Source organism: Camelina sativa, chromosome 7 (genome assembly GCF_030686135.1).
Source record: "Camelina sativa cultivar CO46 ecotype springtype chromosome 7, ASM3068613v1".
Taxonomy (NCBI): domain Eukaryota; kingdom Viridiplantae; phylum Streptophyta; class Magnoliopsida; order Brassicales; family Brassicaceae; genus Camelina; species Camelina sativa.
Genome location: NC_141886.1, coordinates 23,833,185 through 23,858,888, shown reverse-complemented (window position 1 = coordinate 23,858,888; position 25,704 = coordinate 23,833,185). Strand labels below are relative to the sequence as shown.

Below are 25,704 nucleotides of genomic sequence, written 5' to 3'. Positions count from 1 at the left end.
AATATAGTTTGGGAAAAATGTCGTAAAAATATTTTAAATTACAAAAATGGGATTTGAGTTCTAATTTAAATTTTTTTTGGCAAGCTGTTAACGTTGACTTAACTTCTCCGTCAGTTGATTTGAAGATGTGTTTTTTTGGTAAAGTCAATAAAAATTAACTATTTAATTGAAAAGTCAACTAAAGTTAGCTATTTAATTCACTACAAACAAAGTTTATGCTTTTTCAATATTTTTGATAAGTTCAAGATTTTTATGATATTTTTCTTAATATAGTTTTACTGCATCCATGTTTTCTATTTTCCAAAAACAGAATTACTATATTCTAGTGGAACCCAAAAGAAAAAGCTGATCAAAATCTTTTAAAAAATAAAATAAAAAAGATACATTATTTGTACTCAAACTCAACAAAAAAAAAAAAAAAACCAAAAACAATACCATACCAAATCATAAATGATATCTTTCGTTTTCAACATTTAAATCAATTATCAATCCCTATAACCAAAATATTATCACAAAACGTACAAATAATGATTTTAATATCAAAATTAATCGTAAATACCATTTCATTTATCCATCCATATTGCTCTCACTATCTTTATTCAACCTATTTAATGTCACTCAACGTAACCTTATTCCTCAAGATGACTAGCTTTTGTAGACATACGACTTGGCGAGATGGACAATGAAAACGAAGGAGATGGAGCTGAGACAAGCAAGTAGCCAGTAGAAGTAATCAAGATGTGCCTGGTTCAGGTTATTATCGAACCAGCTCGCTTGACCGGACTGGCTTGTAGCTTTCTCGATGACCGATACCATGAAACTACTCAGGAAGTTTCCTATGCCTATTATGCTTAGGTATAGAGCCAGTCCCATGCTCCTAAGCTCGACCGGGATCTCTCCATAGAAAAACTCTTGTAATCCAACCATAGTGAAAACGTCAGACACTCCAAAGAGAATGTATTGTGGAATGAGCCAACAAACGCTCATTGGGACCGTGGCGTCAGGCGAATCAACTAGCCCGTGGTGTCGAGCGACCTTGAGTCTTTTCATCTCGACCAAAGCAGCTGTCGCCATTGAAATAATTGAGAGGAAAATGCCGGTGGAAATTCTCTGAAGCGTTGTGATTCCTGCTGGTTTATGAGTGAACGATCGTACGATTGGGACGAATAAACGGTCATAGATTGGGATGAAGAAGATAATTCCTAGGCTTATGAAGCATTGGAGTGTAGCTGCAGGGACTATGAGTGTTGATGAGATTGATCTGTCCATTGTAGATCCTTGCTTTGTGAAGAAAGTAGGAGATTGCCCATACACAATGCCAAAAACTAAACTACACATCCATATTGGAATGAGACTCAACACAGCTTTTGCTTCCTCAACTTCATATGAACCGCACGAAATTACCGCTCTATCCAAGAATCTGCATTTGCAAAAGATTAAATTTTATTTTCCATTATCTTTTTGAGAAATGTAAATGTAAACAGTTTTGCTGTTGTACGTATGAAATTGAAAAAGAGAAAGTTGAATAGAATTTAAAGTATAAGCTGTATACATAATAAATATATGGTCGAGCATGCATTTATAGTAAACAAACTAAATATAGTGAAAAGGGGAAAAATGTTGAAACATGCCACATGAGACGAATAAATGTTTTAAATTTATAGATTGAAAAAAATTTCAACCTTTATTTACTATTTTTTTTTTAAAGTTAGTATTAGGTTTACGGTTTAACTGCGTTTAGATAAGCATATTGACTTAAAAAAAATATGCAAAACCACAGTGTAAAACAGTGAAGAAAACGAAAACAACAAAAAAAAAGTATAACCTGAATTTATTCGAAGTTTTTTCGTTAGGCAGAAGAAGGCAAGTCTCATCAGAAGGAGTTTGTCGTCGGTTTTTGGCTGCAGCGATTAAAACAAGGCCAATTCTAACAAAAGGGTTATTATGTTTTTTCCCTTGTCTTTTTTCTTCTCCAGTGTTGAAACGGTATGTTTTGAGTCCAAGTAAGAACAAGAACAGAGAAAGCATCATGGAGAGACATGGAATCCCATATCCTAAAGCCCAGCTCAGATTCTCTTGGACGTAATTGATGACCAACCGAGTGGTGAATATGCCGGTTGATATCGCAAAATACAACCAGTTAAAGTAAGAGCTCTTGGCTTTGGACTCTACAGGGTCTTGTTCATCAAACTGATCTGCTCCGAAAGTTCTAAGGCATACCTTGAAGCCTCCTTCCCCTAACGCAATCAAATAGAGAGCACAAAAGAAGACTCCTACTTTGACCTGAGAAACGCACGAAACATGTGTTTCTTGATCTCCACAGATATCAGGAATCGTCGCTGAATACGTAAGCAGCCCAAGTCCCTAAATAACTCAAGATCACACAAAATACAAATATTTGAGATTTTCAACAATTGTGAGATTCGAGCTCAAGAATGAACAAGAAAAAGCTTTTGAGTTAAATTATTACCATTATGTAGAAAGAGGAGGTTACGAGGATGGTACGGAAACGTCCGAGAAACGAGTCGGCGATAGAACCCCATATCAGAGGCAAAAAAGCTGCTGTTCCGAGCCAGAGGTTAACATTTGACGCAGCAACCGCCGTTGACTCTTGTAGCGGCCCCGTGAAGTAGGTCATCAGATTTGAAGCTACCCCGAAGTAGGCGAATTTCTCCGCCATTTCAGCACCTGTTCGGAATATTCTCTTCTTTTAGTTGACGTGGAAGTTTGACTACGTAAGTGGATACAAAAAAAAAGGTCAAAGACTTACCAATGAAGAAGCCAGAAGATCTCCATCCACCGGAGGCGGATCTGACGGATGGATTGCCTTGAAAATCGACGGAACACTCGACAATATCGTTTGAAACTATAGTTCCAGTCTCATTATCGGCTGTGAACGTCGACATTGCCTCTTATAATATTGTCTCTGTCTCTGAGGGTTATTGGACTATATATATATATATAGTACATAAGATGGCCAAAATCTAATTTACGTTCATATGAAATTATTTAGCACGTGAGTCACGACGATCTAGAACTTAATTTATTGGTCCCTTGATAAATGCGACGCCATAAACTTCTTAGGTGTCAGAGAATGACACACCATATCGAAGTGGTTGGGAACGAGGAGGAATTTGCACAATCGAGTGGTTATTATAATTAATTAAAATAAATGGAAGATTTTTTTTTTGGGTCAACAATAGGAAGATTAGATTTCAGATATAATGATGATACGGCCGATCTACATGCATGCCTGTCATGGAGTTCACATTAACCAGATTCACAATGATCAACATCTATAGTCTAGGCTTCATAGTATATAACGTTTTCCATGTGAGTCACGACGAATACGCTATTGGTCAATTAATTGATTAATTGCGACTAGACGCTAGAAAAGTCTACGGTTACAGGAAATGACACCGCGCGTAGATGAAGTGGTTGGGGACGAGGCAAAGTTGTCAAAAAAAAATAGGTGAAAGGTTTGATTTCAATTGATGAGAGGTCCGATCCGATCTTTACTTGGATGATGCATCCTATTTAACATTTTCTGGCAGACGCCAGATGATTGTAATCTTCACTTTTTTATTATTTTTTTAGAAATTTGAAAACTACATTTTCTTTGACTATAGCATCGTAGACCTAGTGAATCGATTTTTTTTTTATAATTTTCTTTTGGCCTACTGGCAAATTATAGTAAATCATTTTGTTTTGTTTGTAGCGGACACAAGAAAAATCAAAATTAAATATCTTACTTTTTCTGTTCATCACTACAAGAGCTTTCTTTGTCGATTTAAAGTAAAATAAAAATTTGTCGATTTTGAACTTTTTCAATTATTTTAAAGTGTTATAAACTTTTGAAATAATTTTAAAGTGTTATCGACTTTTGTACTAAGGTTAATAATATACCTTTTTAGTAAAGTGCCTTTTTATTTTGGATTACAGATATCCCCTATATAATAAAACGGAAGTACACAACATTGTTTCGTAGATTATATAATTTTAATAAGTTAGTTACAAATAGGTTATAGATTAAGTTTTATATTATTTGTATAATATGGATTTATTGTTTCCAAAAATCTTAAAGAAAATATTCTAAAGAATCATTTGATATCATCTAAGTTACCATATTAATTTCCTTTATTAAATTATTCATCAAATAAAATCTTTTGATATCTAACTTAACATTTAATTTGTTAATTATTATTATACTTCACCTCTCATTTTTATATATGAGTCTATTTTGTAAAAAAATAAAATATAATATTATTTATTATAATTAAAAAAATAGTTTTATTACTGGATATACCATAATTTGAATTTTTAAAAACAAATATAAATGATTCAATCTATAAAATATACAATTTTTATTAATATTATTCTTTAAAAATAATATCTATTGAATTAAAAATGTTACTGAGTAACGGGTCAAAATTTGAATATTTAAATTCAATTTCATACTTTTTTGTTGAATTTTATAATTTTATATAAGATAATAAACTTTAAATAATTTATTTTGAAATATTTTTAAAATATTGAAACTTGATATTAAATTTAGAAACTATAAACACTCTAAATTGGTTTGTTATAGCAATGTCAATAATATGTCACTATAATATGAAAGAAATTCAAAAAGCCAAGTATATTAAAAAAAATGTATAACAATATATTAAATTACTCATAATATAATAACTCGCTTTTTAAAAACCAAATTCATAAAATTATGTCTTATAATGACATTCAAGTCATGAGATAAAATATACATTGTTGAAATAACTTCACGTACATAAACTAATACAACATATTAAATTTTTATTTTAAAATAGAAAATATACACAATTTTGTATAAAATAAAATTTAGGTGTTATAGCACGGGTACTTATCTAGAATCATTAACAATACAAAACTTACAAAATAATTGTATTTTTCAAGTCATCATATTTAGCATATGATTTTATTGCATAATATTTTATCCAAAAAAACTTTTAAAAATAATCACATAAATTATATTTTATAAAAAATTACAATATAAATAAAATGAATTTCAACATGTGCTCAGCACGGGTATTAGATATTAATCTAGTATATATAATAAATTGAATTTGATGTCGAGGGAGAACACGGTGATGGAGGCAGATACGTCTAATCTGGCATCACGATCCCATGTGTGAGATAATTATTAATATGTCACCAACACAGCGTAAGCTGTATCGCAGTTAATAAATTTAGGTTCACGCAGAGAACGTTGCATGGCGAAATTGTGTGAGGCAAACATTATTGTTTAGGCAAGCTTTACCCGAGAAAATGAAGGAAAAACTTTGTCAAAGCATTAATAAAAAATTAGCATGATCGCTTTTGTTTTTAGTGGCTTCATCAATATTATGGTAAGAAGTCTCGTTTTAAAAATCCCCGCCTAGCACCGATTACGCCCTGTAAATTTGTTAGGCCCATCTTCTCCGTCTCGATTAATGACTAATCCCCGCCTAGCATCAATTATCCGATTATACCGTATAATCCGATTAATTCCTGCTAATTTTGTATATACCGATTATTTTTAGAGTCAAATATAAGTCAAATATATATATATATATTTTTGTTATTTAAACATTTAAATTAAGAGTTTATGATGTTTTACAATAACTAATGTACAAACTTTTAATAAAAATCATACTTTTTAAAAAAAAAATTACGTTTTTATGTGTTTACCGTAATTTTAAAGACAATACTATAGCTTTATATTTTATTTGATATTTTTCTTTTCACATAAACAGAATTATACATATATTTAGTACTATATATTTTTAATTTACTATTAATTTAAGAAAATAACCCTAAAACTAGTCCCCGATTAATCTCCGTTTAATCTCCGATTTTCTCGCTAGGCGCTAGGTCCACCCCAACCGCCCGACTAGCGCCTAGCGATTTCTAAAACAGGGGTAAAAAGTAAGAACATTATTATGTTTAATAATTAAAAAATAATAATTTTGGATATTTATGAATTATATTTGCAATAATTTATTCAAAACTATTTTAATGTTGTTTATCTAAAATTATTCATAGTTATTCGAGATATCAGAATATGAATTCGACTCTTTAACTCATGAAAATTTCTATAATGTTGAATAATGTTTTGAATTAACAATTTTACAAAGGATATAACTCCTAATTGTAAGTCAATCATAATACATTGTAACTCAAACTCAATTTTAAAAATTTTAGTTTTACTGTTGATTGGTAACATTTTTAAATAATCTATATGAGTTAAGTCAATAACTCAACTTAACTCAATGGTAACTCATGTTACCAATCAAAGTCATAATTAATTTTTTATATATTATCATTTGATTTATATTTTCAAAAATAAGTTTGAGGTGTAATTTTTAGAATAATACTTGATTTGAAGTGTTTTTTTAAGACTTTTTTACCAGAGTTAGTATGAAACCTAGCCCTGAGACGGATCCGGATATCCGAGGTTTTTGAGCTATCCGGATCCGGCTCCGTATTCGTCGGATACACAATATCACTATCCAAATCCGGATCCGAATATTCCGGATATCCGGTAATCGGATACCCGTTAAAAACTCAGATATCTGCGGATATCCGGATCCGTTTGTTTCCTAAGTCAATTTCTCTTGTTTCGACCTTCAAGCACAGATCTGAAGCGGCTGTTCTCGCCGTGAAACCATAGATTGAGGTGACGTTGAAGGAAATCTCCCAATCTCCGGTCAATACTCACCCTAGATCTCGCTCTCTCGATCCAACGACCCAGATCTACCGTCGCACTATCCAAATCGTCGCCATAAACTTCTCAAGAACGTTCCAACAACCAAATCGAACAACCTTCTTTCTCTCCCCTCCATGTTATCTATCTCTCTTGTGGTGGTGAATGGTAAAAATTGGACTAAAATCTCATATCCCCTTTTCATCAAAACAATTTCTCAAAACCCCCTCAATTGTAAAAAGACAATATTACCCTTAATAAAGGCTGTTTTAGGTTAAATATAATTAAACCAGTAAATATTCAACGAAAAACACAGTAGCTCAGTGGTTGCGAGCTCCATGCGCACGCGTGCGCGCCCAGAGTTTGAATCCCACTATGCGGGGTGCAAGTGGTACAACTAGAATGTTCAATTTTTATTTAAAAATTGTTAGAGGGGTAGTTTCATCCTTTCATTAAAGAAGGGGTCGTGAGAATAAGTGGAGGTTTTTGAGAAATTGTTTTCAGGAAAAGGGGATATGAGATTAAAATTCGTAGAAATCGCAACTAGAAGCAGCGGTGGTGGGTGATGACAACAAAGGTTAAAGTTGAAACCCTAATACCCTCTTTCTCCCTTCGTCGTTTCACGTTTTGAGTAACAATATGGTATTGGGCTGATGGGCTTTTGATATATTTAACAAAATAATTAGACTTTAAGATATGTTTACGTTTAATAAATCCAAAAGCCCAAATCTAATATACTCTCTCCATTTCAAAATATAAGATTTTTTTTTTATTGTCGTCTTGATTTATTATTGATTGCAAATTATGAGAACAATTACATATGACTCTACCATGGGCAATTTCTTCCGATCCTATTAGATTCACTACAAACACTCTTGCTCTCCTGCTCTATGCTCTTGATGGTCACCTTCCTTCTCTATGCTCACCTTCATGTGTATGTAGAATCACAGCAAATATAAGATGTTTTAGAGAAGTTTTTTGTTTCATAATATATGATGTTTTCAAGTTTCTATGCAACTTTTAGATTAGTTTAGTATTTTATATTATGCAGTATTGTTTCTGATTGGTTGAACTTGTTAAAAGTAAAGACTTTTTAATCTGCGTGCTTTAGTTAAAACATCCTATATTTTGAAACAGAGAGAATATAATATAAATATTTTGGTTATATCCGGATATCCGGTTTTCATATTGTTTTCTATCCATATCCGGATCCGCCGAATATCTAAATTTATTATCCGGATCGGGATTCGGATCCGGATCGGGATTCGGATCCGGATATCCTGTTTTACGGAGCGGAGCAGAGCAGAACCTGGATCAGATCCCGGATAGCAGATAATATGTCCCAGGCCAAATGGAAAAAGAAATTTCAGTTTTCTCATAATCAATAGTTTGACTATTAAGATGTATGTGCATAGCACACAGGGGAAGCCATGTATGTCCTCCAATTTTTTTTTTTGTTAAAGGTTTATTTAAAAATAGCTGGTATAGAAAAGACCCAATTTAGTAGGAAAAAAAAATAATTTTAGTATGAATTTGGGTTTTTTTTTTCACTTTTAGTGTAAACCTAAAAAGAAAAATGTTTATAACTTTTTTTTTTTAATATAAAAGATAAATTTTCTTTTTACTCTAAAGCCTCTAAATGGAACTGTGTGTAGGGCATCCAATAATACTGGACCGGCACCATAAGACCATTTATACAACTCGATATCGATATGCTATCAAGCCAATTCAGTTAAGAAGACTGATGACTATATGACGTTTTTAGAAGTGTTTGGTCTATTGTAGACATACGACTTAGCGAACCACAAGTAGGAGGCTAAACCAGTGGAGCTAAGACAAGCGAGTAGCCAGTAGTAATAATCTAGATGAGCCTGGTTTAAGTCGTTATCGAACCAACTCGTTTGACCAGATTGGCTCGTGACTTTGTCAATGATTGATATCATGAAGCTGCTTAAAAAATTGCCGACCCCGTATATGCTTAGATTCAGAGCCATACCAACACTTCTAAGCTCACTAGGGACTTGGTCGTAGAAGAACTCTTGCAAACCCACCATTGTGAACACGTCTGCGGCTCCAAAGATAACGTATTGCGGAACCAACCACCACACACTCATCAGTATTTTGACGTCATCCCGAGCGGTCTGGAGCCTTTGAGTCTCAACCAAGGCGGCTACTACTATAGCAAGAATGGAGAGGAAGATCCCTGTGCCAATCCTTTGAAGCATTGTGATTCCTGAAGGGTTTTGAGTGAAAGATCTTGCCACCGGGACGAGTAAACGGTCGTAAAGTGGGATGAAAATGACCATTGTTAGGCTTATGAAACATTGGAGTGTAGCTGCAGGGACTAAGAGTCCTGGTAACATTGACCTGTCCATTTTGGCTCCTTGCTTTGTGAAGAAAGTATGGGATTGTGTACATACAATAGCGTAGACTAAGCAAGTAATCCATATGGGAACAAGCTTAAGCACTGCTTTGGCTTCTTCGATTTCAGCCAAACTACACGAAATCGCTGCCTTGTCGAGGAATCTGCCATAGTAACATATACATTCAGAGAAACCAAGGTGGTATAATCACAAATGTAGCCTTAAAGACTATAAAGAAAAGGAACATTTCTCTGTAATGTTACCTGAATCGCTTGGAACTCTGGTCAGCAAGGAGAAGGAGGGCTTCGTTCGGGTTATAAAGATCTAAATTTTGTTGTCCTCTGTTCTTTAAGGCCTCCATGAAAACTCGAATGATTCTAGCAAATGGGTTCTTCTTTCCTACTCTTGCAGTGCTATAGCGGTAACTCTTAGTTCCAATGAGGAAGAGTAGCAGAGAAAGTAGCATGAAAACACTTGGAATACCAAATCCTAAGAACCAATTTAGGTACTCTTGAATGTAGCTAGAGACCAAACGAGTGCTCAATATGCTAACACAACTTCCAAACATCAACCAGTTAAAGTAAGAACTCTTGGCTTTTGCCTCTTTTAAATCATTTCCATCCAACTGATCAGCTCCAAATACCTTAATGCACGGTTTGTAACCGCCTTGTCCTAACAGAAAAAGAGAATCACTCGGAACTGATTTGAATCTTTGGTGTTTGAAGTAGTCATGGCAGAAAAAGACAGAAACCCAAGTCCCTGTTTGTTTCATGATCAAACCATCTTAAGAAACAATAATGAATGACAGAAGTTGTTTGAGAGGAAATGGTTATATGTATATACCAAGATATAGAGAGAAGACGAGATCACAATGGTACGAAAACGTCCGAGAAACGAGTCAGCAATAAAGCCCCAGAGAAGAGGCAAAAACGACACCGTTCCAGTCCATGCGTTGACATTGGCCGCAGCTGCAGCTGTTGACTCCCCCAATGGTCCCGTCAAGTACGTTATCAGGTTCGACGATATACCGCAAAAGGCGAACTGCTCCGCCATTTCAACACCTTATACAAACAAAACAAAACGGATTAATCTCTAGTATAAGAGTTTAACGAAGCTAATTTGGTGTAATCAGACTTAATTTACTAACCGATGATAAGCCTAGCCGATTTCCATCCTCCAGAGGATGATCTGCCGGCTGGTTTGTCCATGGAACTCTCAGTGTTGACCTGATGAAGAGTACCTTCAAGCTCATCGTAGGCGATCACCATTTGTCTTTTACGAATTAAAGTTGTCTTTTAATGTACAAGAAAATAATAATTGAGTAAGTAGTATATGTCTTTTGTTATATTGAATTTAAATATTAGAAAGTGGCAGGCCCCTGTAGTAGTAGGTGCTCTAGTCATTGTTAAATATTTGATTCCATTAAAAAGTTCAAGTGTTTATCGATTTTTTGTTGTAAAACACGGATGGTAGATTTTCATAACCGATCCATACACGGTTCATGTACGTCCAAGCCCATAAGGCATATGGACCACCTCCTTTGTACTAAGTCGGTTTAGTGTTTCCTAAAGTGATAAGGGTTTGTCTTTCACTATATATATGTATGATTATCGAACCTTATAAATAAGAATAAGAAGAGAAAATCTCCTTCGAATTTCTCTAGTTTACAACATGTTATCAGCACGATAGCCCTAAAAGTCCAACTGAGAAAAAGTTCCTAAAACCCTAAAGCCGCCGCACATCTTCTCCTGTTCGTCCAAGCTCTCAAACGGATCAAGTTCGTGATTGTTCAAGCTTGGAGATCGGTTGTAGTTCGTATTCAAAACCAGTCCGAGGTTCGTTGCCTGATCGTGATAAAAAGCTCAAGGTATAACCGAGGTCTTTAGCTCCCGGTTCAATTCCAGTCAACCCCAAATCGGTGGAAGGTAAACAATAACCAAACCCCCCTTAGAACCTATGAATCGAACCTGATCTCTTAAATCTAATGGAACCCTAAAATCTACAAGTAAATAATCAACAAACAAAAAATCCTAAGCTTTGAAATCCTACAACCCTAAAACCCTAAAACTTTAAAATCTGATTGTTAAGGTTTAGTATTGCTTAGATTGATTGAAAATTAAACCAATTATGCTATGATTAAAATCTGGTTATTGTTGATTGCTTGCTTGAAATTGCTTGTTGCATGAGAACCTTAGAACTAGAAACCTAAATTCGAAATTCATAGAGAGATTATTAATCTGATTGTTCTAGGTTGTTAGAATCCATTTTTGGTGATTGTTTTGTCTAAAAAAAAAATCAAAACCCTAAAATCCAAATTAAAATCAGAATTGTTCTAAGTTTTGCATGAAAAGTCAAAACATAAATTAGGATAACTTCCAAATTAATTCTAGTCATTATCCTAAACTCCTAGAAAATATTTTCTAAATCTTTGTCCTAATCCTAATTTAAGAAAAAGGAAATTCAATCTAAGAAAATGAAACTTAATAAAAGGAAATTCTTGCATGCTAGATCTTATATTTATCTAGGACTGTTCTCATGCATAATATAGGCCACAAAATTATGTAATAAAACAAGACATTATCTACTAAAATAAATCCATGGTTCGGTCTTAAATACCGCATGGCCTAGACTAAAACAATTGGCATGGTTCGGTCTTAAATACCGCATGGCCTAAGACTAAAATAATTGCATGGTTTGGTCTCAAATACCGCAAGACAATAATCGGGTGCATGTTTTGTATTTTATACTAAGATTAATCTGAAATCAAAGGACCTATGTGAGTGAATTAAGGATGATAATAATTGCACTGAGAAAAATAGATATAAGGCGATCTTGCATATTCGCCATCGACTTGTTGAGATTCTCAAAAACCAGTGCCTCACTATTGAAGATCCTCTTGACCTTTGGACAGCGTTGAAAAACAGATACGGACACCAAAAGACGGTGCTCCTACCAAAGCTCAATTTGATTGGAAAAACTTAAGGATCCAGGATTTCAAAACCGTGGATGAGTATAACTCAGAGCTATTTAAGATAGTCTCAATCCTAAAGTTATGTGGTACCGAGGTGACTGAGGAGGACTTGATAGAGAAGACATTCTCTACCTTTCACTCCAATAACCTACTGCTTCAACAACAGTATCGTGAAAAGGGGTTTAAGACGTTTGCAGACCTCACTCTTGTTTGTTGCTTGCTGAGCAGAACAATGAGCTATTGATGATGAATAGTGCTTTGAGACCTCCGGGTACAGCTCCATCACCGGAAGCTCACAAGGTTGGCATGGCAAAGAAAAAATCCCAACGAGCCTAAAGAGCCAAAAGAGACTAAAGAGTCTAACTATGTCCATAGGGACAAGTATGGTTGTGGCCATGGGAGAAGTGGACGTGGTGGTCCTGGTCGTGGGACCTATCAAGGACACAATTTTGGTGGTCAAGGCCATGGAAACCGATTCGGGTTCGGCCGTGGTCGGGGTAGAGGCCGCAGACAATTTAAACCGCAACATAAGACCATGTCCACTTGCCGCAGGGTATGGAAAATCATTGGGTAAAGACATGTATAACTCCTAAGCACCTTGCTGATCTCTATTAAGAGAGTTTGACAAAGAATCCAGAAACTAACCTGGTTCATCTCGATGGTGAAGAAGATTTCAACCATGAGAATGATGACCAATTGGATTATAAGACTTCAGATTGTCTAGGAGAGGATAATTAAATTTAAAATTGTCTTGGTTTAATTTCTATGTTTTATGCTTTGAATTTTATTGAATTATGATTTTGGTTTAAATTCAATTATATTATTACCTTTAAAATATGCATTTGTTATGCTTTTATGGCTAAAACATAATTCTTGTTCATATTGAGAAATGGCTGAGGACAAGAATATGATTGTGGTGGATAGTGGATCAAGCCACACAATTTTGAATGATAAGAGATATTTTGCATAATCTCATTTTGAAAAATGCCAATATTAGCACAATAGCGGGTATAGCAAGTTTTATTGAAGGCTACGGCCAGACACACATCTTGAACTAAGTGATGCCTTATATTCACCCAGCTCAAAAGGAGCTTATTGAGTTTAAAAGACATTCGTTTGAATGGTTTACATGTTGAAACTAAGGGTGAAGGAAACCAAGAGTTCCTATACATTATTGAAATCACCCAAGGATCTAAGAAAATCCTAAGAGACTATACCCGCATTATTTACTGGTTTTTACCGTGATAAGGTTAATATGATAGAGTCTAAATTGGCAATGAACAAGATGTTCAATGAACAATTCACTTTATGGCATGACCGGATTGGCCATCCGGGTTCTAACATGATGTGTAAGCTAATTATAAATTCAAATGGGCACACTCTAAAAGAGAGAAGAGCTATTCCTAAAAAAATCTCACGTGTGTAGCATGTACACAAGGGAAACTCATTATAAGGCCATCACCAGGAAAAGTAATTAAAGAGATTTTCCACTTAAGACTATACGTCTAGACAATGCTGGTGAATTTACATCCCAAGCGTTTAATGATTATTGTATGTCCATGGGGGAAGTGTGGAACATCCCGTGGTACATGTCCATACACAAAATGGATTAGTTGAATCCTTCATTAAACGGATCCAATTGATTGCTTGACCATTACTCCTAAGGTCGAAGCTTCCTGTGTCGGCTTGGGGACACGCAGTAATACATGCAACAGAGTTTATACGCATCAGATCATCTAGTGAGAATAAATATTTGTCATCCCAATTATTAACGGGTCATGAGCCAGATATATCCCATCTAAAACTATTCGGGTGTGCCGTATATGTACCGATTGCACCATCACAGAGAATAAAGATGGGACCTCAAAGGAGGATGGGAATATATGTTGGATATGATTCTTCCACCATTATTAAGTATCTTGAGCCAACTACGGGTGATTTATTTAAGGCCAGATACGCGGATTGTCAGTTTGCTGAATCCGAATTTCCTATGTTGGGTGGAGAGAATAACAAGCTGGTCAAAGAAATAACATGGAATCAAACATCCTTAAATTGGCAAGATCCTCGGACTCTAGCATGTGATGTAGAGGTCCTAAAGATAATACATTTGCAAAAGCTAGCTAATCAATTGCCATATTCCTTTACTGACCCTAAGAAAGTAATAAAATCGTACATACCAGCTTGTAATGCACCAGTACGTATTGATGTTCAGAAGGAACACAATAAGCAAGTTGCTACAGAATCTAAAGCCCGTTTGAAACGTGGTAGACCATTAGGTTCCAAAGATAAGAACCCTCGGAAATCTAAGAAAGGTGCAAATAAATCTGGGGTTAAGGAAATAATAGACATGGTCGCGGCAAATCCTAAGGCACCGAATGAGGTTTGGGACGCTGAACCTCAAGGTCCTGAAGGTATTGATAATAATGAGATCTCAATCAATTATATCATGTCTGGAATACAATGGAACCGTAAGAATGTCGACATTAATGAAATATTTGCATACAAGGTAGCACTTGAAATAAATGAGGATCATGAACCCACGTCTATATTAGAGTGCACTCAAAGTAAAGATTGGATAAAATGGAAAGAAGCCATTGACGTGGAGTTAAACTGTTTAAAGAAGAGGAATGTGTTTGGTCCGATTTTAAGGACACCATTCGATATAAAGCCAGTTGGACACAAGTGGGTCTTTGTAAGAAAGAGAAATGAGAATAATGAAATCGTGAGATACAAGGCACGGCTTGTAGCACAAGGATTCTTTGAAAGACCAGGAATCGATTATGAGGAGATATACTCCCTTGTGATGGATGCAACGACTTTTAGATATTTGCTAAGTCTGGCTATAAGAGAAAAACTGGATTTGCGGTTAATGGATGTTGTAACCGCATACTTATATGGTCCACTGGATAATGAGATATATATGAGATTACCAGAGGGTATTGAGCTCAAAGATAAGAGCGGTTCTCGAGAACAATACTGCATAAGGCTAAACAAATCCTTTTATGGACTGGAACAAAGTGGGTGAATGTGGTACAATAGACTAAGTGAGTACCTAGTCAAGGAAGGCTATAAGAATGATCCCATCAGTCCATGTATTTTTATAAAGAAGTTTGCAAACAAAGGGTTTGTAATCATAGTAGTGTATGTGGATGATTTAAACATCCTTGGAACCTCTGGTGAAATCTCCCAAACAGTAGAATATCTAAAGAAAGAATTTGAAATGAAAGACCTAGGTAAAACTAAGTTCTGTTTAGGGTTACAGCTTGAATACATTGATAATGGAATCCTTGTGCATCAAAAGGCATATACAGAAAAGGTACTCAAGAGATTTAATATGGACCAAGCTCACCCATTGACTAGCCAAATGGTTGTAAGGAGCCTTGATGTGGATAAAGATCCATTCGGTCCAAAGAAGGACAATGAAGAAGTTATCGGTCCTGAAGTGCCATACCTCAGTGCTATAGGAGCATTAATGTTCTTGGCTAGCCACACTAGACCAGACATAAGTTTTGTCGTGAACCTCCTAGCAAGATTTAGTTCTTGTCCGACCCAAAGGCACTGGAACGGTATTAAACATATACTGCGTTACCTACAAGGAACGACAGATTTGGGTTTGTTTTACACTAACTATAACAAAGAAGGTTTAGTTGGTTTTGCTGATGCAGATTACTTATCGGATCCACACAACTCAAGGTCTCAAACCGGCTATGTATTTACACACGGTGGTACAGCAATCTCGTGGCGCTCTATGAAGCAAAGTATTGTGGCTACTTCGTCTAATCATGCGGAGATCCTAGCAATTCATGAGCCAGCCGTGAGTGTGTTTGGTTGAGGTCAATGACTCAACATATCAGGACAGATTGTGGCATGATCGACGATAAGGAAGCAACGGTTATATACGAAGACAATACGGCTTGCATCGCACAGCTCAAGGAAGGCTACATCAAGGGAGATCGGACGAAGCATATTTTACCCAAGTTCTTCTTCACACATGAACTACAAAAGGCCGGAGAAGTTCAAGTGGTACAAGTTCAATCATGCGACAACTCAGCCGATCTCTTCACCAAGTCATTACCGACATCAACATTCAAGAAGCTCACGCACCAGATTGGGATGCAGAGACTTAAGGACTTCTAGGGATGCTTGGAACAGGGGGAGTAATGTGTGCTGTACTCTTTTTCCTTCACCATGGTTTTGTCCCAATGGATTTTCCTGGTAAGGTTTTAATGAGGCAGCATCCCCAAGCGCATTACAGAGATCCTTCTAAGCATTTGCAAGATTATGTCATCCAAGGGGGAGTGTTATAAAACACGGATGGTGGATTTCCATAACCGGCCCATACACGGCCCATGTACGTCCAAGCCCATAAGGCCCATGGGCCACCTCCTGTGTACTAAGTCGGTTTAGTGTTTCCTAAAGTGATAAGGGTTTGTCCTTCACTATATATATGTATGATTATCGAACCTAATGAATAAGAATAAGAAGAGAAAACCTCCTTCAAGATATCTGGTTCAAGATATTTTTAAAACATGTGTTACTCAATCCAAGTAAGCACTATTTGATGAAACTAATTAACATAAATTTATCGATTTGATATCATCAATTTCTCTCGTCTGATTGTAGTTATTAATATTTTTCATTTGATATACTTTTATAGGGCAAGAGATCATTATCATATCATTATCATATTATGTTTTACATAACTAGTTGTTATTCAATAAAAGTAACTCCAACATTGGCTTTGTTTATTCTCATTTAGTTGGTTGTGAAGTTAATTTCAGAAATACAATAATTAAGACTAGTTTAAATGGCAGAACAAAGAAAACAATGCTTTAGAAGGTGTTTGGTCTGTTGTAGATATATGACTTGGCGAACCACAGGTAGGAGGCGAAACCAATGAAGCTAAAACAAGCTAGTAGCCAGTAGAAGTAATCTAAATGAGCTTTGTTCAGGTCGTTATCGAACCAGCTCGTTTGACCAAACTGGCTCGTGATTTTATCAATAACTGATACCATGATGCTGCTTAGAATGTTTCCTACCCCGTATATACTTAGGTTTAGAGCCATACCAACACTCCTAAGCTCACAAGGGACTTGGTCGTAGAAGAACTCTTGCAAACCCACCATTGTGAACACATCCGCGACTCCATAGATAACGTATTGTGGAACCAACCACAACACGCTCATCAATATTAGTTCATCGTCCCGAGCAGTTTGGAGCCTTTTGGTCTCGACCAAGGCGGCTATTACTATAGCAAGAGTGGAGAGGAATATCCATGTGCCAATCCTTTGCAGCATTGTGATTCCTGATGGGTTTTGAGTGATGGACCTCGCGAACGGGACGAGTAAACGGTCGTAGATTGGGATGAAAACGCCTATTGCGATGTTTATGAAACTTTGAAGTGTAGCTGCAGGGACTAAGAAGTCCTGGTGAAATTGACCTGTTCATTGTGGCTCCTTGCTTTGTAAAGAATGTAGGGGCTTGTGCATATACAATGGCGTAGACTACACAACTTGTCCATATTGGAATAAGCCTAAGAACCGCCTTTGCTTCTTCGATTTCAGCCATTTCACATGAAACAGCTGCCTTCTCTAGGAATCTGCATAGTATCCAAGAGAAGTAAACTATAAACTTTTTCTTTGTGATAATTTTTCACATATTATTATGTTACCTAAACTGTTTGGAACTTTGGTGAGCTTGGACAAGGAGAGTCTCGTTCGCGTCAGCCATATCATCGAAATCAGGTTGTCTTCTGTTCTTTAAAGCCTCCATGAAAACACGACTGATTCTAGAGAAAGGGTTTTTCTTTCCTCCTCTCTCAGTACTAAAACGGTAAGAGGTAGTTCCAAGGAGGAAGAGAGACAGAGCAAGCAACATGGAAACACTTGTGATACCAAAACCTATTGACCAGCTTAGGTTCTCTTGGATGTAGGTAGAGACCAAACGAGTCGTCAATATGCTAATACAGTTTCCAAAGAACATCCAGTTGAAGAAGGAACTCTTGGCTTTTCTCTCTCTTAGATCGTTACCATCGAACTGATCAGCCCCAAATACCTTAATACACGGTTTGTAACCGCCTAGTCCTATTGCTACAAGATACAGAGAGCAGAAGAAGAATGTCACTTGGAACTGATTCGAATCTTAGGTGTTTGAAGGAGTCATGGCTGAAATAGACAGCAACCCAAGTCCCTGTTTGTTTATGTTTCAAATATAATTATTCATCAAAATCTCTAGTAATAGAAATGTTTTGAGAGGTGAGTATTTTTATATACCAAGATATATAGAGAAGATGCGATGACGATGGTGGGGAAACAACTGAGAAACGAGTCAGCGATAAAGCCTCCGAGTAGCGGCATAAACGAAACCGTTCCAATCCAAGCATTAACATTTGCTGCGGCTGTAGCAGTTGACTCACCTAATGGTCCGGTCAAGTACATTATTAGGTTTGACGATATCCCAAAGTAAGCGAATCGCTCCGCCATCTCCACACCTACAAAAATATTATATACAAAAACAAAGAGAATTATCAAATATTATATGGTGACTGTGTGAGTGTGTGAGTAAAAGGAACTCAACTGTGCTTACTTACCGATGATGACCCTCGCGGATCTCCATCCACCAGTGTTATTTCCTCGGTTATTAAGAGAACCCTCAGTGGTATCTCCGAGCTCATCTGCAGCTGAGGAGCCGGTGATAGCCATTGTATATGGGATTGATTGGTTCTGATAGTATTAAAATATATGTTAATCATTGTAGGAATTATGTTAGTTTGTTTTATTCCTTTCTTTTCAAAAGTTTAAAGATAAGAAAGCTCACACGCACCTTATATGTCTTTTGTTCATGGCCACAAAAATATATCTCTTTTTTAGAAATATCTTATGTTGCTACAGGTATTTACTCCAAAGACAGAGCCGGCTCTAGCATTTAAAATAGGGCTATAAACAGAGAAATAGTTACAAATGGCATTTATTTAGAAACTACACTCCGTCCACACGACGATAGGTGTACGACCTGGAAATGAATAGGAACGTAAAGAACCCAACGGCGCTAACAACGGCAAGTAAGTAATAGAAGTAATCGAGATGGGCTCTGTTCAGATTACTATTGAACCAGCTGTCTCCAGCGTCTCCTCCAGTGGTTAAGTCGATCAGAGAGATAAGTAAGCTGCTCAATAAGCTTCCCACGCCTAACGCACTTAAGTAGAGAGCCATACCGATACTTCTCAGCTCAGTGGGAACTTGGCTATAAAAGAACTCTTGCATTCCCACTAAAGTGTGCAGGTCGGCTAATCCCAGCAATATATACTGAGGGAATAACCACCAGATCGACATTGGACCAGTTGTGTTCGGTTGGTCTATAAGTCCGTGTTCTTTTGCAGTCTTGAGCCGTTTTGACTAAACCAGAGCTGCAACCACCATAGTGAGAGTTGCTATTACCATTCCAGTTCCAATTCTTTTGAGTGTTGTGATGCCACAAGGATCTTTGGTTATTGACTTTCCCATTGGGACCAAAACACGGTCGTAGATGGGGACAAAGACTATAATTGATAAGCTGATCAGGGCCTGAAGAGAAGCAGGTGGGATCATTACACCAGGAAAAATTGTTCTTTCCATTGTGACACCTTGCTTTGTGAAGAAAGTCATGTACTGTGCGTATGGTATGGCGTAAGAAAGAGTTGTAAGCCATACTGGAATTAGCTTGACAAGAGCTGTGGCATCTTCGACATCTCTAGACTTGCATGACATTTCTCCATCATTGGGAACAAGCAATGCTTTGTTGAGAAAACTGTCACAAGAAAGTGTATTTAAATTCATAATCATGCAAGTATGCAACAAGGCTGTCCGAACCATAACATCTATGATTGCTATATCTCAAACATACCTCAGCTCCTCTGGAGAATCTTGAGATGGATTTGCCTCAAGCTCAGCTTTGCATAATTCTGAGGAACTCAATCTTTGGTTCTTGAATGCTAATAAAAAGACTCTACCTATCCTGGTAAAAGGGTTGGTTTCTTCTACTTGTCTTCTTTTACTGTACCTATAAATTCTTCTTCCTAACACGAAAAGAACAAGAGAGATCACCATGAACACACACGGGATACCAAATCCAAGCGCCCAGCTAACGTATTCCTGGATGTACACAACCACTAAAACCGCCAGGCTGATTCCTGCACATATACTAAGATACCACCAATTGAAGAAAGAGCTTCTATCCCTGTACTCTTGCGGGTTCTTCTCATCAAACTGGTCAGCACCAAAAGCCTGAACACAAGGTTTGTGCCCACTTTGTCCAATAGCCACCAAATACAGAGAAAAGAAGAAGAGTGCATTGACAAAAGACGAAGGTGAAGAGGTCACTTCAGTAGTGTTGGGAATCATAAACGCAGATGAAGTCAGAAATGCCAGTCCCTGTCCATAAAATCCAAATTATGTTCAAGTTAGTTTCTGCTTCTAATATGATCGACAAAATCGAAAAAGAAGAGACAGGACAAAGACGAACCAGTACGTAGATAAGAGAAGCAATGATAATTGTTCGGTACCGACCAAGAAAAGCGTCAGCGACAAAAGCTCCAAGAACAGGAAGAATAGTGGAAATATCCGACCAAGCGTTGACATTAGCGGCGGCGACAGCCGTAGATTGACCAAGTGGTCCAGTCAAGTAACTTATTAGGTTTGATCCGATCCCATAGTGCGCAAACCTCTCCGCCACCTCCACACCTGCCAAAACAAAAATGTCCTCAAGAGAGAAATTCAAAAAAAGGAGGTATAAAAAAAATAGTGAAACAGAGCAGCTCGTGATTATAATAATGGAGCTTACCGATTATGAACCATGCAGCTCTCCATCTACCTGTATTGGATCTTCTAGCGTCGAATCCACGGTGGTCAACGGCGTCGATCACGCGTTCTTCTCCAGAATTAGCCATTTGGAGAGAGACTAGAAATAAGAACTTTTTTTGTAACGCCTAACAATTTACAAAATACATTTGAAATATATATATATTCCAATACTATATATAACTCTTGGACTGCAGAATTTGAATTTTCTTGTCTCTTTCGTATGAGTCTTTATTTCTAATTTTTTTTTCTGTATACATAGTTTCTGTAAGAGACATGTGTTCCGACTGTCTTTTAAAATTTCTGGAATAAGCCTAATAAGAGCTGTGGCGTCTTCGACATCTCTAGACTTGCATGCTGGTTTCTCCATCATTGGGTACAAGCAAGGCTTTGTTGAGAAACCTGTCACAAGATAATGGATTATAACCTCATAACCATACAAGCAAGGCTTCCGAACCATAGCTTAACGTATATATCGAACATAAAACTGGTCAGCACCAAAAGCCTGAAGACAAAGCTTGTGTCCACTCTGTACCAAGAGCGCATTGAGTAACGAGGTACTGATTTGAGTTGGTCACGTTTGAAAGCTAATTTCTTTGTCCTTTTCTTTTTTATTTTTAATTACTTAATTAGTAACTGTTGACTGTATAGTAACTTTTCACAAGTGAATTTTTAAAGATCTAGTGAGTAGTGACAGCCACACAGTATATAAAATGAATCGATATGATAATTGGAGAAAAAAATAGTAATTATATGTACATGAATAAAGAAGAATTCACAATCTTGAAGTTGAAACATCTCTTTTAGTTGCTCATAGAAACCATCTAGGATTTGATTATGAGAGGATGATCTTAGCCGGAGAACCAAAGTTGCATCAAAATTGTGGTGGTGATCAAATCACCTTACGGAGATATTCTGCATGCTTCCATGGAGTCTCGTTAATATGGATTAAGATAGTATTAGATGTGTGATTATATGGAAGTTCATGGGAAGCCTTGGCGTCACGCAAAGATTAACAGTTAGTGTATCGTCAAAATGAATAACAAGCTTTGGTAGACTAAAAGTCCATAGGTTTGTATACCTCTACAGTATTATTCACATGACGAAAACAAAAGAAAAGAGTACGCTTTCATCGACCAACTATCAAACATTGACGTATAGGCGGATAGGCCCATTACTATTTCTTGCCACATAAATAGAACTGTTTTGTCAATTTCGAAAGGCGTGGATACTTTCTCGACAGACACAGAGGCACTAAACCGTACGTGAACTATTATTTTCGAGTACTAGCTATTAACTTCTGTCTTGTTTCATTTTTCTTTGATAGCGATCTCTCTTAAGGGGTATCGATGGGGCAACTCTTAGCTCCTCAACAACCTCAATTAACTACAACAGTGTCAAATGTATACACATATATTAATAGCTATGTGTCTATAAATAAGCCATTTGTAGACTAATACCATAAAACCGGATATTTAATAAGAGATATGGCAATAGAAAGGCAAGTGACGGAAGGAGAGGAGCCGGTAAGTCCATTTGCACGGTTGTTTAGCCTGCCAGGTCTTGATGTCTTCAACATTCTAACCATTGGATTCAAAACCAAAACCAATCCATCAATACTTGTGGAAGGCTTAAAGAACACACTGATCAACCATCCACGCTTCTCTAGCATACTGGTCGGTAATTGACTTCACACACATACACACGTTTTTATTTTTTATATGTTAAGTTTCATGACTTCTAACATCATATGAGACATGTAGGTGACTGGTCATGGTGAGCACAAAGAAAAAGCAAAATGGATTCCAACGAAAGTAATAGTAGAAGAGCATGTAATTGTTCCAGATATAGATCCTAACATTGAGAATCCTAATGAATTTCTAGAGGATTATACATCTAAGATGGCTCTTTCTCCTATGGATATGTCCAAACCTTTATGGGAGTTTCATTTATTGAAACTTAAAACATCACATGCCGAATCTGTGGTCGTGGCTAGGTTCCATCACTCTTTGGGCGATGGGATGTCTCTTATGTCTCTTTTACTCGCTTGCACTCGGAAAACATGTGACCCCGAGGCGTTGCCTACTTTTGTGGCTCCGAAGAAAAACAAAGCAAAGAACATTTGTTTTGCTTTGGTTGCTTGGTTATGGTTCATAGTAAGATTTATGTTCCACACTTGTGTCGAAGTTATCAAATCAATAGTTTTTATTTCTTGTGCGAGGGACACCTCAGCTCATATAATGGGTAAACCAGGAGCTACACTCAACAATAATAAGTTTATTCATCAAATCATTAGTTTGGATGATATCAAAATGGTGAAGAACGCCATGAATATGGTATGTTTGCTTAATTAGTTTTTTTCTATTGAAAGATGAGTTTTTAAAATGCTTTTCCCCTCTTTTTTTTTTAACATCTTTTTTTCCTATTTTCTATTAGACTATAAATGACGTTCTTTTTGGTATGGTACAAGCTGGTCTTTCTCGATATTTGAATCAAAGATATGGTAAATAATTTACTCTTGTTAAATATCACAATATCATATACTCCAAGAGTAAATGATTGAAATTGTATATAACAATATTCTTACATTTTGTCTTGAAATTGTAAACAGATCTTGAAGACAAACTACATCTTCATGGTGTTGTTTTTTTTAATCTAAGGCCAAACAGAAATATTGAGGTGCTTAATAACATATCCCAAACGATTTTTTGCTTCCTTTTTTTTGTTTTGTCTTGTTCAAAATAGTACGAATTCTAACAAATAATTAAGTCTATATCAGGAATTGGCAAATATGATGGCAAAAGGTTCGAAGTGTAGATGGGGGAACTCAATAGGTTATGTTCTGATCCCCTTGGACATGAAATCGAACGATGATGTATTTGAATATGTTCGACAATCCAAAATTGTTATGGATCGTAAGAAACATTCCCTCGAACCTCTATTTTCCCATGTGTTGCTCAAGTTAACATTGGAGGTTTTTGGATTTAAGGTAAGATTTTAAATCAAACATTATCTTAATATATGCAGTTCCAAATATATATAATTAATGTATCTTGTGTTCTTATCGACATAATTATATGTATCTGTGCATGGGGTGGAAAACAGGCACTCAAAACTCTTGTAAAGAGAATTTTTGGAAGCACAACAATGATATTCAGTAATGTGGTTGGTCCAGCCGAAGAAATTAGTTTTTTCGGCCATAAAATATCTTACGTTGCTTCAAGTACCTTTGGTTTTCCACAGGTACTCTCTTACACAAACACATTCTTGAAAGTTGAAACCGATCATCAAAAATTACATTACTTCAACTTCTTTTGCATAAATTAGGCTAATATTAGATTATCCCACATTATAAATGGATTTGGTAAGGGAGATATAAGGGAATTTGGTTCGAGAATCATCTCATGGAGTGTGTTATATTCATTTCGTTTTATAAAGGATATTGATTTAATAGTTTATTTTTGCTTCACAGAGAGTGTTTTTTTTCATGTTTTTAATAGAGTTTTTCAAACAAAATATGTTATATATATATATATATAGGTATATTATTTTAACTTATTAATAAAGAAAATATACAGTATTTATTTTTTTAAATATGTATATATATGATTTTATTTTTTAATTTGTTAAAACACGTAAGAATAAAAAAAATTGCATTGTGAAACTTAATTCTATCCCTTTTTTTTTGTTAAACAAGGGACTCATTATCGGTACTCAAAGCTATGTGGACAAACTCATTATCAACATCGGAGTTGATGTAGACGTGATCCCAGACCCTCATCACCTCCGCGATCTCATCATCGAAGCTCTCCACATGATGAAATCTGCTGTTGTTCCACAAACGACTTTTCATGCTTCAGAGGTGTAAACGAAATGGTCGGCGTGCATAGCATATCTATGGATGAAACCTATTTACAGTACTACATATAATTCAGTTGAGCATGTGATTATTTTGAATAGATTGTTTATTTACGTCTCATCCTTTGTTTAACATCTTTATAAGTCCTACACTATCATTGGTTTGTTGTATGTCATCCTGAGTTTATCATCTTATAAGTCCTACATTATCAATAAAAAATTAATAATTCAACCATAAATGTTTGTACGAACGTGTTGGATCATTTTTTTTCTTCTAAAGATGTAAATATCATTAGTAATGAATAAATGTTTTACAAAAGAGTAATGCCTACACAAATAGCAGCTTTGGCAAAAAAATAAAACAAAGTTACTATAGAGATATGTTGGATCATTTTACATCTCCGCTACTTAATATGAAATTTTAATTCATATATGTTGGATATGGGCTATGCCCAATATGCCACTCGGCCCAACGAGATTTATTAATTGCGATTTCGGCCCGACAAGATTGGGAGCAAGTCCACTAATTCCTGCAAAGGGGCAATCTCGGAAATTCACGACGGAAACCCTAGACATCCCTAGGTCAACAGTCTCCTATAAAAGGAGAAAACATTTATTGGGATCATGATCCAGACCCGCGGACAATATCCACAGAGCAATACTTTGCATCGAAAACTGCTATTATCTTTCGTATAATTCGTTCTTGTTTTCAGTTCGTCATTTTTAAGCTTACTAGTTCGTCTGTGGACTAACAAGCTCTAATTCGACTTGTTTAAGTGACGATCTCACGTTTCCCCCGATTAATAAAGAACTTGCTCGCTCTTTCCCACTAAATCTTATTTGTTTAAACTGTATAATCCCCGGTACAAACAATATATAGGCGGGCCTAGAACAACCTCTAACCCAAAAGTGAAGACATGACCTACTTACAACAACAACAACAAAAGTATGGATCAACAA

General features: G+C 36.2%; 4 protein-coding genes and 2 pseudogenes across 5 annotated transcripts; 1 reads left to right on the top strand and 5 right to left on the bottom strand.

The window, feature by feature from the left end:
- Positions 1 to 342: 342 nt before the first annotated feature.
- On the bottom strand, positions 343 to 3,342 carry LOC104701888 (protein NRT1/ PTR FAMILY 5.12). The gene is made up of 4 exons (XM_010417645.3): positions 2,771 to 3,342; positions 2,471 to 2,688; positions 1,826 to 2,364; positions 343 to 1,420 (listed from the first exon to the last, which is right to left on the bottom strand). Exons 1-4 carry the CDS (start codon positions 2,904 to 2,906, stop codon positions 646 to 648), a joined length of 1,668 nt encoding a protein of 555 aa, XP_010415947.2. The 5' UTR covers positions 2,907 to 3,342; the 3' UTR covers positions 343 to 645.
- Positions 3,343 to 8,163: 4,821 nt separating this feature from the next.
- Positions 8,164 to 13,732, bottom strand: LOC104704831 (protein NRT1/ PTR FAMILY 5.11-like). The gene is made up of 4 exons (XM_087456847.1): positions 10,229 to 13,732; positions 9,925 to 10,142; positions 9,345 to 9,840; positions 8,164 to 9,244 (listed from the first exon to the last, which is right to left on the bottom strand). Exons 3-4 carry the CDS (start codon positions 9,647 to 9,649, stop codon positions 8,467 to 8,469), a joined length of 1,083 nt encoding a protein of 360 aa, XP_087312973.1. The 5' UTR covers positions 9,650 to 9,840; positions 9,925 to 10,142; positions 10,229 to 13,732; the 3' UTR covers positions 8,164 to 8,466.
- Positions 13,733 to 16,776: 3,044 nt separating this feature from the next.
- Positions 16,777 to 18,838, bottom strand: LOC104701887 (protein NRT1/ PTR FAMILY 5.11-like; annotated as a pseudogene). Its single transcript, XR_015560994.1, has 4 exons — positions 18,642 to 18,838; positions 18,325 to 18,542; positions 17,724 to 18,241; positions 16,777 to 17,651 (listed from the first exon to the last, which is right to left on the bottom strand). The product of XR_015560994.1 is annotated as a protein NRT1/ PTR FAMILY 5.11-like (transcript).
- A 46-nt stretch (positions 18,839 to 18,884) lies between these two features.
- On the bottom strand, positions 18,885 to 21,440 carry LOC147941617 (protein NRT1/ PTR FAMILY 5.13-like). The gene is made up of 4 exons (XM_087456845.1): positions 20,870 to 21,440; positions 20,552 to 20,769; positions 19,934 to 20,460; positions 18,885 to 19,837 (listed from the first exon to the last, which is right to left on the bottom strand). Exons 1-4 carry the CDS (start codon positions 20,973 to 20,975, stop codon positions 19,447 to 19,449), a joined length of 1,242 nt encoding a protein of 413 aa, XP_087312971.1. The 5' UTR covers positions 20,976 to 21,440; the 3' UTR covers positions 18,885 to 19,446.
- On the bottom strand, positions 19,030 to 19,383 carry LOC147941618 (protein NRT1/ PTR FAMILY 5.14 pseudogene; annotated as a pseudogene).
- An 849-nt stretch (positions 21,441 to 22,289) lies between the features above and the next one.
- On the top strand, positions 22,290 to 24,983 carry LOC104701877 (wax ester synthase/diacylglycerol acyltransferase 2-like). The gene is made up of 7 exons (XM_087456844.1): positions 22,290 to 22,562; positions 22,650 to 23,222; positions 23,323 to 23,389; positions 23,498 to 23,565; positions 23,666 to 23,875; positions 23,992 to 24,129; positions 24,584 to 24,983. Exons 1-7 carry the CDS (start codon positions 22,374 to 22,376, stop codon positions 24,752 to 24,754), a joined length of 1,416 nt encoding a protein of 471 aa, XP_087312970.1. The 5' UTR covers positions 22,290 to 22,373; the 3' UTR covers positions 24,755 to 24,983.
- Positions 24,984 to 25,704: the final 721 nt, after the last annotated feature.